This window comes from Zootermopsis nevadensis, unplaced genomic scaffold (genome assembly GCF_977971745.1).
Source record: "Zootermopsis nevadensis isolate Lab colony 2312 unplaced genomic scaffold, Znev_1.0 Znev_ptg000027l, whole genome shotgun sequence".
NCBI classification, from domain to species: domain Eukaryota; kingdom Metazoa; phylum Arthropoda; class Insecta; order Blattodea; family Termopsidae; genus Zootermopsis; species Zootermopsis nevadensis.
Window position 1 is genome coordinate 7,771,538 of NW_028259159.1, and position 16,975 is coordinate 7,788,512.

The window sequence follows — 16,975 nt, forward strand, 5'->3', positions numbered from 1 at the left end:
CAATACAAAAGCAAATGGGAGAATATTAGAAACATGTGGTGAATGAAACTAAAATGGACCAGAAATTTCCAATGGCTGTTATGGCAGTGCTGAACCTCCAGATTCTGAATGTAGTACAGAAAACTGAAAAACCTCATATGGCATTCTACAGCATTAAGGAGCCATGTTTGTTTTGTGCTAATATCCGGTGAAAAAGAAAAGCAATGTGGTTAAAACAATTTACTGCTTCTTTCTGAGATCACTTACAGACTTTCATACTATATTTTACAAAACCTCAAATTCACAGTATTGAAAGAAATGATACAAGTTACTTGTACATATATTTAATAAAAACATATAGTTCTTACACCTCACTCAGATCCTCCAAAATGTAGCAGAGGAAGATTGTGCAACAAACTGGCAATAACAGTGTTGAAGAAGGGGATAAGAGTCAGTAGAGTAACAGGATATTTACGTAAGAACCATACACCAATCCACAGCAAAATTGGATACATGGTAAGTGGAGTAGATCCAGTTACAATTCTGAAGTTCGTAGTTCAAACACACTGCGATGGAAGTCTCACTCCATGTAAAAAGAACCTAGAGCTGGCCGAATAGATATTTTGAACATGTATTTTTTCTAGTACACCACATCAGTTCAGAATCACGGCAGGAGATTAAAATCAACAAAGCTCTCTTCTGGGTTGTTGCACTGTATGGTCCGGTAGAAGTTTACCAACGTTTCAGAGGTTGTGCTGATGATGTAGGCAGCAAATACCTTCTACCAGACTACAACCCAGAAGACAGCCATCTTCCTACTCACCAAGGATAGAACCTGAAATCCTACAATCTTTCGAAATGTTGCAACTACAACTGCTAAGACGAACAGAAATACTGGAGTTAGTAGCAAACAGGCAGCTGAATTTAGGTTCTTTTGAGGTGCAGTACGCAGAACACAAAGTGATTGAGACACAGTACGGTTCACATCAGGTAAGCGCCAACACTTTGTAACAAAACCATTCCTCCCCTTCTTTCAAGCACTTACTGCAGTGAAGTCCAGAGCTTACATCTACAACCACCAACTGCTACATTTCATAACACTAAAATGTTCCACTACCAATTATTCTGGACCAACTCTCCTTGCAGAAAGATTATTTTCAATCTGGCACCATCTTCCATTGTGTGTTTACAAGCTGTCTCACATCCACACATCAACTCACCAGGGTTTGTTCTGCAGTGACAAGCTTACAAAGTCATCAACGTAGACCACAACACTGACCATGAAGTGTCTGACCAATCCAGTTGTTCCCATCATTCATGACCCATTTCAAGTGTGTGAAGAATTCTTCCTCATGCGTGGATACTCTCTCATCTGACTTAGGGTTGCAGCTGATGGAAGTTGGGAAACACTGAATCAATTAAAGGACAGAAATTACAGTATGACAACGTGTATACTTTAAAGATACAGTTGTGTTTAAAGCCTCACTATGAACGCTCTGAAAGAAAGTCTGTGAACATTACACATAAAATATAAGAAATTTATGCTTACACAAGGTCATAGCAAGTAGTGCGCTACAAGTTCATCCACTTTGCAGCAACATGATTCTACGAAGTCACAACGCAGCAACTTCTGTGGAAAGGGAAATTAAAACTTCCTGGAGGCTTCGGTCGTGACCACAGTTTTGAAGTCTATCTCATTACCAGATCCAGATAAGAATGATGTTTTTTACTCCAGCCCCCCCCACCCACTGTGAGATCTCCACCAAAATCCAATAACCTATATACACAAACACTGGAGCAGGCAATCCATTTAATTTCTCACTTTCAAGATACAGCCATGGTATCGATGGCTACTGTATCATCCATCAGAGCTCCCATTCTCTTAGAGCAGTGCTGCATCAATTGCATGTAGTGCTTGCACTGAGCAAATACGTTTTCAAGCCCAATGTATCAACACTATTACACACAAAATAAAATGCAAGGCAAGAATGACAAATGGTTCATAAAATCAAGATATACAATGATTCTCTTCATGAGAAACTATGATGTGTGAGAATGAAACTGGAAAGAAATTTCTTTTTTCTTTTTGGTGGTGTGTAAATATGCTCAACAGCATTACACCAAAGATCTGCTGTGGGGATGAACCACGTTGAAATACTCATGAAAATGTAATATAATTCTGGATTTTAATAAGCTTAAAATCAGGAAAGACCCAATTCTAGATTCAGAGTAATACAGCACGCAGCTTGCAACATATACAGTGCAAAGACCTTGGATAAGTCCCAAAAGTAAAGCCAAGGTTCACTTTTTGTAACAGAGTCTCTTTTTCAAGACACGCTGATAATGCGCTTCTGACCTCGACCCACTGGCATGGAACATTCATACAGGTATCCAGTTACTTTACGTGATGTCATTCATTGTATCCAAACACAACTCACTGCAATTGTTCGTGTAACCGATCTAAAAAATAACGGCGTCTTAACATCAAATTTTTGTATCCAAAATTCTACACATAAATAAATACATTCAGAAGAAATAATGGCAGAAACAAAGGGCAACGTTTTCACCAACAGTGAATGGGTGAAGTGAAAATGTCCATTGTGATGCAAATGTGTGGGAAAATGCACGTCCTGGGTAATTAATGTATTCAGCAATTTTAAATCAGTTATTTAAATTACTCAAGTTTTGCAGACTATATTTCTTGAATTCCAATTCACGAAAATGGAATTTTTCATTTGATTTCATAATTACACCACCATTCCCATCCACTGAAACTTCACCTTCAATTCTGAATGCTGTATGCCGGTGAGTTGAGAGTTAGAGTTTGGACAGTATGGCTATCACAGTCTCATCTACGTTCCTTGCTTCGTATCCTGTCATCATCCAGCCCCCGTGAAGTGTGTTTGCTACGTGACTTGCTGCTCAGCTTGTCAGAACCTGTGTAGTACTTCTCATAGCGGTCATAACTCTCAGACCGCGATCGTTCGGCTCCACGTCGACCATCGTGACTGTGCGACCTCGACCGGTAACGCCCTTTGTCCCTAAAACAAAGGAATGGCTTACCAACATCATGAACTTTTCATAAGATTTAAGTATCAAGGTACCACACACTAGATTTTAATTGAAATGGAGAAGACTTTCTGAATCACAGTAACACGTGCATTTCGCAAAAGAGGCAGATGAACACACTGCTTCAAGGCATGTAGAGTATGTCCTGTCTGACCAAGGACTGCTGCAGACAAACTCTGGAAACTGCGCTGATGACTGGTGATATAAGCTATACAGTACTGTAAATGCAGCCTCTCCCTTTCCTTCTCTTCTCCCGTGTATAGGCACCGTACAACACGAGCAGTCATGACAACCTTCCGACAAAATCGGAAAGCCACGATCAGATGGGATACACATATAGAGTAAACATTACTAACTCGGCAGTCAAAAGTTGAATGTGATGCTTAGAAGAGAGGCCCTGAATAGATCATGACACAATGCTACCACAAAATAAAACTAATGCATGTAATTCTTTTTCCCAAGTCACAGAAGAAATAATGGAAGTGGACAGAGCCTAGATGGGTCACAGGTATAAAGGAACATCTGATTTATCCAAAGCCCCAACACATTACATGTATGACTGATGGAAAGGCATCACACGGAATGTTAGACCCAGTCAATGGAAACAGGCGGTCTCAATCAAAGCTGCAGCGGAGATGCAGCAATATCCTTGGTGCGGGGCAAACTCCATTACACCACTAAACTGTAGCCCCACTAAACACTGACCTCGAGACTTTGCGAGAGTTTTTGTGTGGTGATAAACTTGGAGATCGGGAGTAACTCCTCCTTTTGTGTGACTTCTTTGACTTCCTCTCGTGTGATCTTGATCGTGATCTTGACCTTGAAATTGACCTAGTTCTGCAAAGTAAAACAAAATTTCTTGTACAGACCAGTAAGTATCCAAATGGTGCACTTCTCTGCCTGAACGTCATACTTCTGTTTTGTAAGCAAAGATAAGTTCATGGAATCACCAAGTTCACACCAACAAATTTTTACCCAACTTAGTACAAACGTTATGCCATCAGGAGATGCACTACATATCCTATGATGAAGAATAGCAACAAAGTATCACTAGCTTTACTTAAACAGGAATCACATTTCCCGTTAATAATTCATCAAATGACATGAAACATTTGCAAAAGTTGATTTTTGCTGAATATAAAACAATTCTACGTCTACCTTTCAGTTAGACAGCACTAACCACTGTATCATGAAGACAGACTTATGATTACAAGGTGTGCACACACAGAACAGAAACACACCTACAAATTTAATCAAAATGCTGAGGTTACTGCTGAAAACTTTCACATACTGCCAACACATTCCAGTGGAAAACAGATACAGATCAATCAATAAGTAATGTACAGTGTAAGACTGTAATCTTGAGACTTGTGGGGTGAAGGAGGAAAGATAGCGTCAGCCTTCAATGCTTCGGACTTCCTGCATTCCTTGCAAGTCTCAAGATTACAGTCGCGTACTATAACTAACACACAGTTCCTACTAACCTATATGCAGAGTAGAAGAAAAGTCATTCTTAAATTCCTCCAAAACTTCTTGTTCTCTTGTAAATCGACTTTCGCTTGAAACTACAATTAACAATGTGAGCCATCATTCTACTTGATGGGAGAAGTCTGACAACTGCTTGCTGCCAGATGAGATCAACATACTACAGCAAAGCCAACAACTCACCTGTTCTTCTTTGACTTTTTGCTGTGTTTGGGAGGTGGACTGCGGCTGACTGTCCGTGATCTGCTTCGACTTCGGTGCTTTTCTGAGGCGTGGTTGTTTCGACTGGAATACACAGCACAGAGTTACCATTTTCCCCCCCAATTACAAAATTGTCTTAGTACAAAACAGTAAATACGAGGTGCCCGCTGTGTCTCTTTGCATGCACTGTAACATCACATACATAACTGCATCAATAACAGATTATGGAAATGTCTTACCTGATGAAGCCTCCGCCCCAACGAGGAGACCCACTGTTGTGATGCTTGTCCTTGCTGGAACGTGTTGGTGAGCTGTGACGAGACCGTGAATGTGTAGAAGGTGAGGTGGGACTATTGCTGCCACCACCAGGTGTGTTGTTGCCAGACTGAGCCCCAGTGCCTCCTGCTCCACTTCCAGAGCCTCCGCGCGCCTTCATACGGGCCTCCTGATAGTGGCGCCGCAGTTCCTCCACCCTCCTGTCCAGTTCCTCTGCATTTGGCTTTACAAAAATAAAAAAGGGAATTACTCTAGCACATACTTCCATTTCTGGGGTGGCATGGAAACTGTTAATGGCCACATTGATTTCCATATATTGGCAAGTTTAAGAAAATCCATTATCTCTGTGGCTTATCTCAATCTGCAGACTGACATATTTATGCCACTTAATGATTAAGTAACAAGTACTGATGTTACATAGGGTTGAAATACTGAGTAACAACCACATGACTCACCTTTGGTCTCTTGTAAAGCCTCAGAATCCTGAAGCACACGTCCTGGATGTCCTCCTCAGAGACACGGAAGATGCTGAACCACACCGGCATCTTGGGCAGCGAGATGTTTAATTTTCTCGAGGTGAGATAAATACAGGCACATGCAACAGTCTCTGGTTGGTAGCGTACAAACACGTCTGTCCGCAGAGAGTCATTCATGTAGTTCCTGTGAAGGAGGAAGGCAACATCTTGGAACGTAAACTTTCCTGTGAGCAGGAAGCAAATTTACCTTGCAGTTTCTGACAACAAAATAACACAAGACAGAGAAAAAAACGCACATTTATATTCCTACCAAATAACTTACCAGGCCAACTGCATCAGGTTCTGGTGCTTCTCAAACCCAAGAACTTGCAGGTACAGTACAATTATCTGCAGGAAGAACAGAAACAAGTCATTCTACAAGGTCTTAGGTTAATACGCGTGTTGAAAACCTAACGTAAGATCTGCAGACCTCTAGTGTGATCTGAATTTTATGTTACAAACCAAATGTTCAAGACCGCTTTTCAGAAAAATTATCTGCTTTGAGGTTCATAAAGTAGCTGTTATACTGGGCCAACAACAAGCAAATCTTAACAAATTCTAGTGCACACCCTCAATATACACTTTAAAACCCCTTCAGTGGTTTCAGTGATAAAATGTTCAGACTGAAAAGCATGTCACCCTCAGCATGCAATCACTTTGCAGAAACAACAGAACACAGACGTCTGAAACAACCAATTCAGCGGACATCAAGCTGATCGAAGTTACGAACCTTGTGAGGATGTTTGACGTGGACACAGAAACCCAGCTCCTTGAGCACCCTCCGTTCTGCCTTGATGACCTGCGTCTTGAGGGCGATGTAGTTCTGATCAAGGATCATGGGCTGTATCGTCCTGAAACAGCAAGCAGAGAGGCGCAACTCAGCTTGTGTGACACACCAACCAGAGTGGGCCACAAACACACGCCTCCCACTGCACATTCTTGCACCTCTTCCTGTGTTCTGAACAGCACTACAACCATCCCCCCCCCCTAGCATTTATGTCCCCATATCTCCATGGCACACTCATGAAGATGTAATTAGAATGGTTCAAGTGGACTGGAGCCAGGTTTGAAAAACGGTATATTTAAAATATCTGACAATCTAGCAAGGGGATCAGTAAACACTAACAAGCCGACTGCCATGCGACAAGAGCCAAACAAAGCAGTCAGTCAGTGCTTAGCTCTTCTGGCTCACTCTGTACCTTATTCTATCCTGATTGATCCTCCCCCCCCCCCCCCAAAAAAAAAACAATGTCTGGCAACATTCCACAATTAATAGGCTGATACATGAAAACTTTACAGATAAAATCTTGTAAGGCACGAACATGCTTACAACTCTAACTGACAACACTATGGACAGGATTCATCTTGACTGAAGTTTACCATATTTAAGTTATTCCTCCCAACTACATTACCAGTATGTGAATATATGAAACCCCATAACCAAATTAAATTTTTGGGATCGGTTCATAAATGTATGCAGTATTCTTCACCAAGATCTTGAAGGCCACTGGAACAGAGAATATAACTTAAATGGTTCATCACATACTGCACGCATTATGAAAAAGTTTAATTATGGTGAATGTGTCGCATGTTTCAAGAGAAAAGACTGCACAATTACAGACCAGACATACACCAAACTGAAGGTTAAATTAATTCTGATCCACATAAAGTACTAAGAAACTGTTTAACATCTCAAAGAAAAATCCCTCAACTACAACACAAATTTGTTAAGAGACCATAACTTTAAGTCATTCAAGAAAGCATCACTTGACATTGCAATTATTTTTTTTTAACAACTCCACTGAATAGAAGTCTCTGTGATCCAACACCATCATCTTTAATAACGGAACAATGAACCATCGCAATGACACATTGTGCCTCTGCCTACCTGTGCTGATGGAAACGTAATGGTTGATTACAGACAGATGTACAAAAGACTACATATTGGGGAGAATCACACAACCACTGTCTATTTAAGGCACTGAGAGCCAAGGACCTGCATGACAACAGAAACCAACTCTTGACATTCAGAGATCTGCTCACATGTACTCTAAGGTAGATATTTAAAAGGCGTGGCTAGCTCCAAGCACTTACTATGGCATTTCAACCGTGTTTCCAGTCAAATCATATTTCATATATGAACTTACAAATGCTTCTCTTCTATTCACCCAAAAATCTGGGCAATTCTGGTTGATTGCATTGTAAGATACATAATACACTTCAGAGTTGATGTTAATATATATTTCCCCTGTAGATAAACTTTGTATTCTGATACCGCGCTACATAAAAATGAAGACCATACTGCACGGCAGCTTCCTCATCACTTGAGCAGAATGACACAAGCCAGTAAATCCACTGCTACGTTCATGTTTCCACACAGACTTTACTTCTGCAGGACATTCAATGGGCTAATTTCCATTACAAAACCGTAACCCGAGGATCGTTCTGAAATTGGACAACAAACCATTCACAGGGAAGGGACCAAATACAACTACCCATTTCTGCAAATTGTTGCATATCAAAACAAAATTTTCATACAAACGGAACTGATCCAGTTTCCGCACTAACAATTACTATTAGTAAAGTTTGTACTTGCTCGATTCCATCTCGCAACGTCAGAAAGTGACGGAGCCGCATCCCTACGTGGCTGTTGGAACACAGGAAGCGAGTGTGCCAGATACTGAAATCTGAAGCATGCGGGGGCCTACGTGTTTTGTCCCCTCTAGTGACTGCAGCCACACAACACACAGCTTCTTGCTTCTGAAAGCATTTGGCATCCAATGAAACAACTGTTCTGAAGCTTACAAATAAAAGTAGCAGGCTATACAGGCACGCCAACTCCACCACCTTACCACGTCTCGCACAACACACTGACAATCATTGCATTGAAGATTTGAAGCTCTATCTTCCTTCAAAGGTATCTTGATAACAACAAAGGAAGGTCACCATTTCTGTGAAGATCTTCATTTAATGTTTCATCTTGAAATGTCAGTCATTGCTCCAAAACTTGACACTTGGAAAACTTATAGTTCCATGCAAAAGAATTGCAAGTTCTAAAGGAAGGAATCGAATATTCTCAGTCTCCATTTCTGAAAAGATTGAGCCATTAAACTACCTGCTGTCACTTTAAAAGCATTCCTTCCATGTTCAGTAAGTCATGTTACGTACCTTTACTGTCTGGCACAGTCTGTTTCAAAATTAACGCAACAAATAATCACACACATTTCACTGAACGACGAATGGTCCGTGACGTCACTGGAAAATGCTTTGCAATTAGTAGCACAGACATATCAAAATATCAACATAATTATTACTGCTAGCATACTGTTTGCTTTTCTTCTTACAGAAAAAATAGTTATTGTGAATGTCCTATGTCTCTTCACAGTTCTAGTCTTTTTTTGAAGTATGTTATGTTGAAGATGAAATACATTCACCACTCTGAACTTCTTGTGTACTTACCCTGCGTCCAGTGACTGAAAGAGATATTTTGGGCATAGCATTGTTCTTGTTTGTTGGAGGTACCAACATCAAAACAATACAGGATATACTACGATCATGAAAACTCTCACACTTTACATCAGTTTAGCAAATTACCGAATTCACAGTGCCACTTCTGAAATGTGAAACAGATTCACAGTTCTGCCAGTCAAGAGAAGTAAACATTTTCTCACATCAAAGTCTCACTGTGAGAAGCAGTGTCTTGGAAAGCTGGCAACTTATTATAAGCACGTACCTAACACTGCCAATACAAACACTTGTGCTTCAACATACCGCAAAGTAATGGCAGAAGGAATGAACTGACTAGCGATCGCCATCTCTATGCCGAAGCCAACACACATCAGAAAGGAACGCACACAACGAGAGTACAACTTTTGTTCATCAGAATTCAGGATTCAGAGGGAAATCAGTCATCACTTAATGAAGACGATGTTGCCACACGGTACTGAAATGGGTGAAAGGCAGCGTAAGACAGAGATACAAGAAAACGTGTAAAATACCCGACTACATAGGTTTTCACCAACGCACATGATGCAACGGCAAGTCTAAGGGTCATATAATAATTTGAAACAAACCAGACACTTGTTCAATCCCATTGTCAACTTGACTCAAGCAGCTTCTTCTGAAGTCAAGCAACAACTAAACATCCAATCGGTGACAGCCCTGGGAAAAAACAGGTCATTTAAAAGACTGCAAGGTCTACTAATCTCCACAAGGCTGTCAGATTGAGCCCCAACATCTTCAGCATTACTGGTTACTAGACTACGCTACTACTGTACCCAGTCACCCTCATAACAAGGGGGTGATAACAGCCTCACAAACTGCAATTTCAAACCCCCAACCTTACAAGTAGCACAAGTACTGGGAGAGAAACACACAACAGCCATTTTCCAAGGCTTCATTCATTCAAAGTTTTACAGACACAAGCTGCTGTAACACATTCTTTCAGAAATAACAAATGGGCCAACATGACAAACCAATTCCAGCAGGCAGAAACCTTTTGTAGATGTGTACCATAATGCAGTTTCAATTTCATACTCTGATGCAACATAAAATTTACTTCAAAGAAAAATTAACCAGTAAACTGAAAACCATCCCAAAAAATACAATAAGTCAACGTGTTTTGCCAATACCATGAACTATTTTTGAAAAAATAGCCACTAACCAAGTGTAACATAACCGACACGCAGTAATCATCTCCGAATTTTACAAAATACAGCTTATAACAAAAGCACTAACAGACAATGTGCGGTAAAAGCCGATTGGTCATGCTTAGCCGCTCAACGAATTACCTACTTTTCATGAGACGTGATCTGAAGCTTTCACGATAACAAAGTATAATGAATTATTCTCGGGCCACTGCCCGCGTCACGTGGTTTAATGGAGAAAACACCGTTTCGAGAACCACCTTCGTCCTCATCCATTAAACCACCCGACACGGGTGGCAGCCCGAGAAGAATTTATTACACTCTTGACAAAACCTGCATGTTCATTACTGTATACACAACAGCCCGTCACCAGTCCCTATCCCGAGTAAGATGAATCCAATCCGCATCCTCAAATCCTCTTTCCTTAAGATTCATGAATCACTCTCATGCACTTGACTAGGCCTACATGCACAACCCACCTGATCCACCAAATTACAATGACATTTTATAACAGCTCCTATCACGTCCCTGCCCCAGTGTAATAGTGCCATTCACACATCCACACCATAAATGGCAAAAAAGTGTCCCTCAAATCACCACACCATTTAGAAGCATGGGGAAAATAGAGGAAGAGCTTCACACATTCATAAGTTGCAACTTATTATCATTCATTCGTCCGATAACATGTCCAAGACACGTGCTTCTTGACAAGGACAGTAAAATCAACCGGTCTTTCCAAATGTTTATTCAGAACTGCGAAGTCATGGAAATTACTTTAAGCAAGGTGTAACCGAGCCCAAAATGGGCATGACTAACACCTCTCCACTGTTACTTTTTATTTTGAGTTAATAAATCCCTCTTTAAACTGGTCAATGTAGCCATGTTCTCAGCGTAAAGAAGCAGCACTGTGCCCCCTAAGCACCGAATTCCCAATTTGTCTGAATCTTTCATTTGCTTCCAGTCAGAAGTAAAAGCTGTGCAGCCATGCCACATTGTCTGAACACAGCGAAAGTATTTGGACAGCGTTAATCACTTAAAAGTATCCAAAGAACAGCAAACAAAACTTACAAATGCATTGAAATGAAATGCCAGTTAAATAAAAAAATCACTTAACTTGTTTTCCATTTCTCTGGAAGAAAGGTTATGACTTCAACTTACTCTAATAGTTAAGCAACACTGCATGACAGCTTGCATCACCAATGTGGGAAAATACACAGACAGAGAAGGGAATCATGGTCTATCTCAACGCACTCACCATCTGTGGTCATAAAAATCCAATATCTATAATCCATAACCACAATTATGAGATTGGGAGGTGGAAAATAAAACATGTACCTTGTGACATGCCCCATTCTCCAATACCCCACACTTTCTATGTTCATGAAACATCCAGAGTTAAAACAACTGTAAACAGCTCTCATATAAACCGTAATGGCACCACTCATTTTAAACGTCAAATGCCTCTCAGAGACAAAATTAAAATATCTCAGTTCTCAACGTTGAAATGCGCAAAGTGTATCGCACACATTGGTGAGCAGATCGACTGTCTGACGCTCTGGCCGCAGGCCAGGAACATCGCAAGATTTCTGATATATCTTGCCATGGTCGAGGCCTACGCACACTACTGGCGGTAAGAAACAAAACAAACAAGAACAAATAAACACGAGAAACTTGTGAAACAAAATGATTGGTTGTTGTGGCAGCGAGCTGTTGGGGAGGAGATAGCCTTGGCTGTTGAACCACACAGTCTCTGTTCAGCAGAGGGGCTGCCTGCCAACCCCTCAATGGCTGTCTGTGTTTTACATTTCAATGTACGGTACCGGTAATGCCAACTCACCACCATCAGCCCCTGGCTGGAGGACTGATGTGCGAACAAACATCTGTGGAAAGTAAGTACAAAATTCTCTGAGCAAAGGTTAAATGTCCCTCCGCACAGAATGGACCCATCCCTCACACCTAAATCTTAAGCAATTCTGTCGGGGACTCAAACCGTGGTTTGCTGTGTCTGAATGATGACAACATGCAAATGGATTCAGAGCGACAAAACCTCACAGAACGTGAAAAACTTGAAATTCTGAATACAGGTTAAGGAGATTCCGATGTTCTGCAACATTTACATGCCACCTCATTCACTCAGCCACACGTATCCAATGATTTGACTCCCTGGCAAGCCTGCACTCATGCACATAGTATTTCTCTATGCTACGCACATGTTCAAATACTGTCAGTGGCTCAGCTTCACACTGCAAAAGGAGGCAAAGCAAAGTTCCTGTTCATTCCTGACCGAATGTTGCACAGAAGGAAAGTTTGTAACTTCAAAACTCAATTAATCTGTTCAATCTACTGAATACCGAGCAAATGCCCGTCTGGAGTTTCCAAGTTAACCGTGACAAGACTCAGTGAGTGCGACTCGATGAAGCCAGCCACTGAGTAACGCATAAACATGACACAGGATAATAAGCAAGATCTAACTTTGTGGATTGATATACACCACAGCTCCCACATAGTCTAACTTATATAGAATACAATTATTCTGTAAACAAAAATAAACCAACATTAGTACATTGACATGTTAACCCAGTCTACGCATGGTACTGAAATATCACATTCCACACAAAGACGCAACATGTAACACTTTTTCAAACACCATTCAACAAGAAATGTAAGAACTATGTTTCATGGAATGCCAAATCCTTGTATACGCAACTTCTCTAGGTGCCTGTTTCGGAACACTGCTTAAACTGCAATTCTTCTCTCATCAGAAAAGCAGTTTAACATGAAGGGAGTAGAAATACAGAAATGGGGCACAGCAGGAGCCAACCTCTAGGGAGAGTCATTTACATGTCGACTCTCATACCACGACACAAATTAAAAACTGTGACTATTAAATTATGTCCACAATCATTGAACTGAGACATTCCAAGGAACCTGTGTTTACACCTTCAGATTAAACACATCCGCAACTGTAATAAAGGACCTGGATGTCTTGCAGGTGTATGAGTCAGACTTCTCCTGTTCACTACTAAGGAAGCCCACAGAAGAATAATAATTCGAGATGAATATGGCTACTAGATGTGGCACAGCTTTCCTGTCAGTAACATGGTTTATGATTTCATCAACAGAGATTTATTCATGTTTTTCCACTGGGTTGTCACCCTGTTCACAACTCACGGTGTCCTTTATCTTTCTTACTGGGATAATTTTCAAAGCCTGATAAAAACCTGTTGAAATAATTTCAAGACATGCTGAAAACTGTTCATCCGTTTTGGGGATCAAAGCCGCAGCTAACATTAGTAAAATTAAAGGCATCCCGACACATGGCAATGCTGGCACTTATGGGAGAAGTGGGATAGCTCCTACTCGTTCTCAACCTCGGCACTAGACGGGGGTGAGTGGTCGGCAGCATGCCCTCTCCGCGCTTTACCCCCCGGAAAGGACCCCCGGTACCCACTGGACAGGAGGCTGGGTGGACCCCAGAGCTGTCTGGATGCAGAGGCTAGAACACAATCCTCTGTCTCTGTTGGGGATTTATTAATATTAATGTCACCTAGAAATTTATTATTAAAGATGTAAACATTTTAGTACGCCGTGATTTCTGTAAGAATATAAGTTATGACAACTTTACACATGTAACGAAGTCACAGTCTTCACAGGTTTTATACCATTCAAAAAGTAAAGAAGTAAACAAAACAAGACCTGAAAACTTAATTAAAATGAAAGGCTGGTTATTTATGACGAGAAACAGTGTGACAACTGTTCAGAGTAGGAACTGGAAACCCTGTGATCTCACACACCATCGTTCACGGGGCTCTACGTTTCATCCTGGTCAGGTACGTGTCAATTTTTCCGACTAGAAATTTAAGCCTCTGATTCTACCAAAGACAAATAAAACACTGGGACAGTGGAATTTACCGGCCACCACAATGATTCAAAATGCATTTCAAACTGTAGAAACTGCAACCACTCTATCACTGCGGATATTGGAATCTGCCCTACAGGTGTGCCCACCTCAGAAATGGAATCTAGACTTGCCAATAGTTAGCAGAGGTCAGGAGAAAAGGGCATAACAGCCGCACCTAGGGTCATCAGAAACCAAGCAATCTTGGAAAGTATCAAGAGCAGGAAATGTGCACAGGACAAGGCATCCCCCTACCACATACTATGTCAATGCCCAGCACTGGCTGGACAGACTATAAATTGTCAGCACTGCATGGCTGGGGCAAACGGGTGTTAGGAGGGCTTCAACTGCATTGGTTCGGAGTCCAGCAGTAAGGTCAGGGCTTTTTGAAAGACCCTAACAAAGATCACGTGTGTACAATGAATCCAGCAAGAGTACCAAGAGTTACTGAAGTTGTGTGCCCCCCCCTACACAGTGTCACGTCACACTCAGAACAACGTGACAATCCCAAAGTCACGTGAAATTAATGATCAAAGGGACGTAGCTGTATGGTGTACAATGAGAATAAGACCCAGTAAGAACAGCAAACAAGTGAAGTCATGGCCTACTTCAATTAATAAAGTAATCTGGGGAACAGCACAGCAGTTCTTGTAATAAATGAGCGGTACAGGCACATTTTTAGATTCTGAGGCCAGCAACCACACAATGAGCACTTCACATGGAGTGTGATCACATTCTACTGGGTGCATCATAACCAAACAAGACTACATAAAATGTTGTCTAACCTATTACAAAGCAAAGAGAAGTACTTTGATGGGCCTAAGTGAGGTGACCAGTACTATTCACTCTCAAGACACTAGCAAGGTTTAATCTGTAGCCAAGTAACCCGCAACACGTCTAGAACTAGCCTCAACGTCAGGTGCTTACAGCAAATACAGACTAATGAACCTAGAGCAGGAAGAAAGGAAAGTAATGGAGTGGGTCATCATGAATTCTGGACAAATGGCAAAGAGCAAGCCAAATACTTACTTCTGACTCTTCACTTGTTTAATATGATGGAATACATTGATTACATCACGAATTCTTCTAGGAGCTTCTTCTATTTTTGAAGCCAAACAAACACAACCCATGGCCGTTGTTTCCATTGCATGCCGAACAAATGACTTAGAATAATAAAAACGTTGAAACAAAACTTGCCCCGTAGCCATTGCAACCTGAAAAACAAAACAAAAACAGATCTACTATTAGACTTAGGCAAGTCATAAACCAAAGACATTTCAAACCAACTTTTCCCCCTAAAAGTGGAAGATTTCACTGAAGTCAGTAGTGAAAACTGTGGACATTCCTTCCCCTTAATTCAACAGTACTAAACTGATGCAAGTCCTTCTTGTAAGGTGTTCCTAAATCACCTGCAAGCACTGCTCATCCAGTATCATGATACTGGACCCATTAATGGGCACACAAGACTGAAATAGTTTACAGAGAACAAATTTCCACAATTGTGTTGCAAACTTCACATAATTTAAGCAAATAAAACGAAACAAAAAATTGCAACTGTTAATTAACAGCTCACTCGAAAAGATTACGTAACCTCATCAAACACATGTAAAGTTTAAGCCAGCGTTGAAAGAGTATGTCCTATATTGCTCCTTTACTCAGTAGGAGAATCTATTTCGCCCAAAAAGTCTCAATTATTATAAACACATGTAAGTAACAATGGTGATGGTTTCTCATCGTAATTATTTTGCTGTAATACTGTAGTTCCAGAAATCTGAAAATAGCTGTTAAAACTATGTATTTATATCTGTACTAGAAACAAGTGTCGTTTTTGTTCTATGACCTGTTCTACATCCTTCACTTAGGCCTATGAAGGATATATAGAATGTAAATAAATTCTATTCTCTTACCTGATTGGATCCATTACAATACAACCAAATAAAATGAATACTTGTTTAAATTGCAGTACACACAAGCACAGAATTTCCTGTATATTCATCACCTTCAACTTCTTACTTCGATAACAATTTACCTCAAACATAACCCTTCATCACTTAGTTCACATGACACCATCAAATCACGCGTCAGTTGGCCTTGGCGTTAGGGTACATAGGTATCGGAAAACTCGTTCCTTTCAGAATATATGCACATTTTTAAACAATCATACTCACTTGTGGAAGCTTTAATAGTATACCAGCCGTCTGAATTAATTCACATCCTAATATCCTTAAATCAGTTTCTGTTTCCTGATCCAATCCATCGTTTTGTGATGGAGTAGGACAAAGTTTGTTCTCGGGCAAAAGACAGTTTTTAAGACTTAAAACAATTCTACCGTACGGTTTTATTACAGGCTTAATTGCTGAAGAACTGTGATTATCTTGCCTAGGAGTACCCATTGTAGAACAATTAGCGCGTCCTGCACTAAATTCACGTACACCAACATTAAATACGTAGCAACTGCGTCGTTTCTTTACCGTATGATAGCGTTTCCACCATTGACGACAAAAGAAAAAACAAAATGGCGAGGCAAATGTTGCCATACGTACACTCTCTGATCATAGGTCATTATAGGCCCAAACCTCGATAGGAGATGATGATGATGATGAGATATTTAATTAATCATTCATAAAACGTGTAAGTACCATGATTAGTGCACAGTAGCCGCGGAAAGCCATTCAGATAAGAGTAGAACAAAATTTACTTACATTCCATAGATTATCTTTGGAGAAATACAAATACAATGCTTGTACCATACAGATGAATTATGCATACAAATATGTTCATTCTGTCAAAAACACGTTAAGATAAAACATGAATTACTCAACGTTATCCTCCTCTTTTGGGAGGAAACTCGATCCATATCAATGCGCGATATAAACTGTCAGAGCTTTTATCTTCGATTTGTAAAC

The 16,975-nt window shown here is 40.6% G+C and overlaps 1 protein-coding gene across 5 annotated transcripts; it reads right to left on the reverse strand.

The window, feature by feature from the left end:
- Positions 1–204: 204 nt before the first annotated feature.
- On the reverse strand, positions 205–16,594 carry LOC110840785 (cyclin-L1). 5 transcript variants are annotated; one of them, XR_002546992.2, is made up of 11 exons: positions 16,238–16,594; positions 15,099–15,283; positions 6,256–6,376; positions 5,809–5,873; positions 5,466–5,670; positions 4,974–5,233; positions 4,717–4,818; positions 3,754–3,885; positions 2,760–3,020; positions 1,529–1,609; positions 205–1,388 (listed from the first exon to the last, which is right to left on the reverse strand). XR_002546992.2 is itself a non-coding variant. In XM_022086043.2 (9 exons), the coding sequence occupies exons 1-9, from the start codon at positions 16,460–16,462 to the stop codon at positions 2,828–2,830; spliced, it is 1,488 nt and encodes a 495-aa protein (XP_021941735.2). In that variant the 5' UTR covers positions 16,463–16,594; the 3' UTR covers positions 2,147–2,827. The 5 variants fall into 5 exon arrangements, 1 of the variants encoding a protein (XP_021941735.2); XR_002546990.2 differs by lacking the exon at positions 1,529–1,609; XR_002546991.2 differs by having other exon boundaries at positions 205–1,609.
- Between the last annotated feature and the right edge of the window lie 381 nt (positions 16,595–16,975).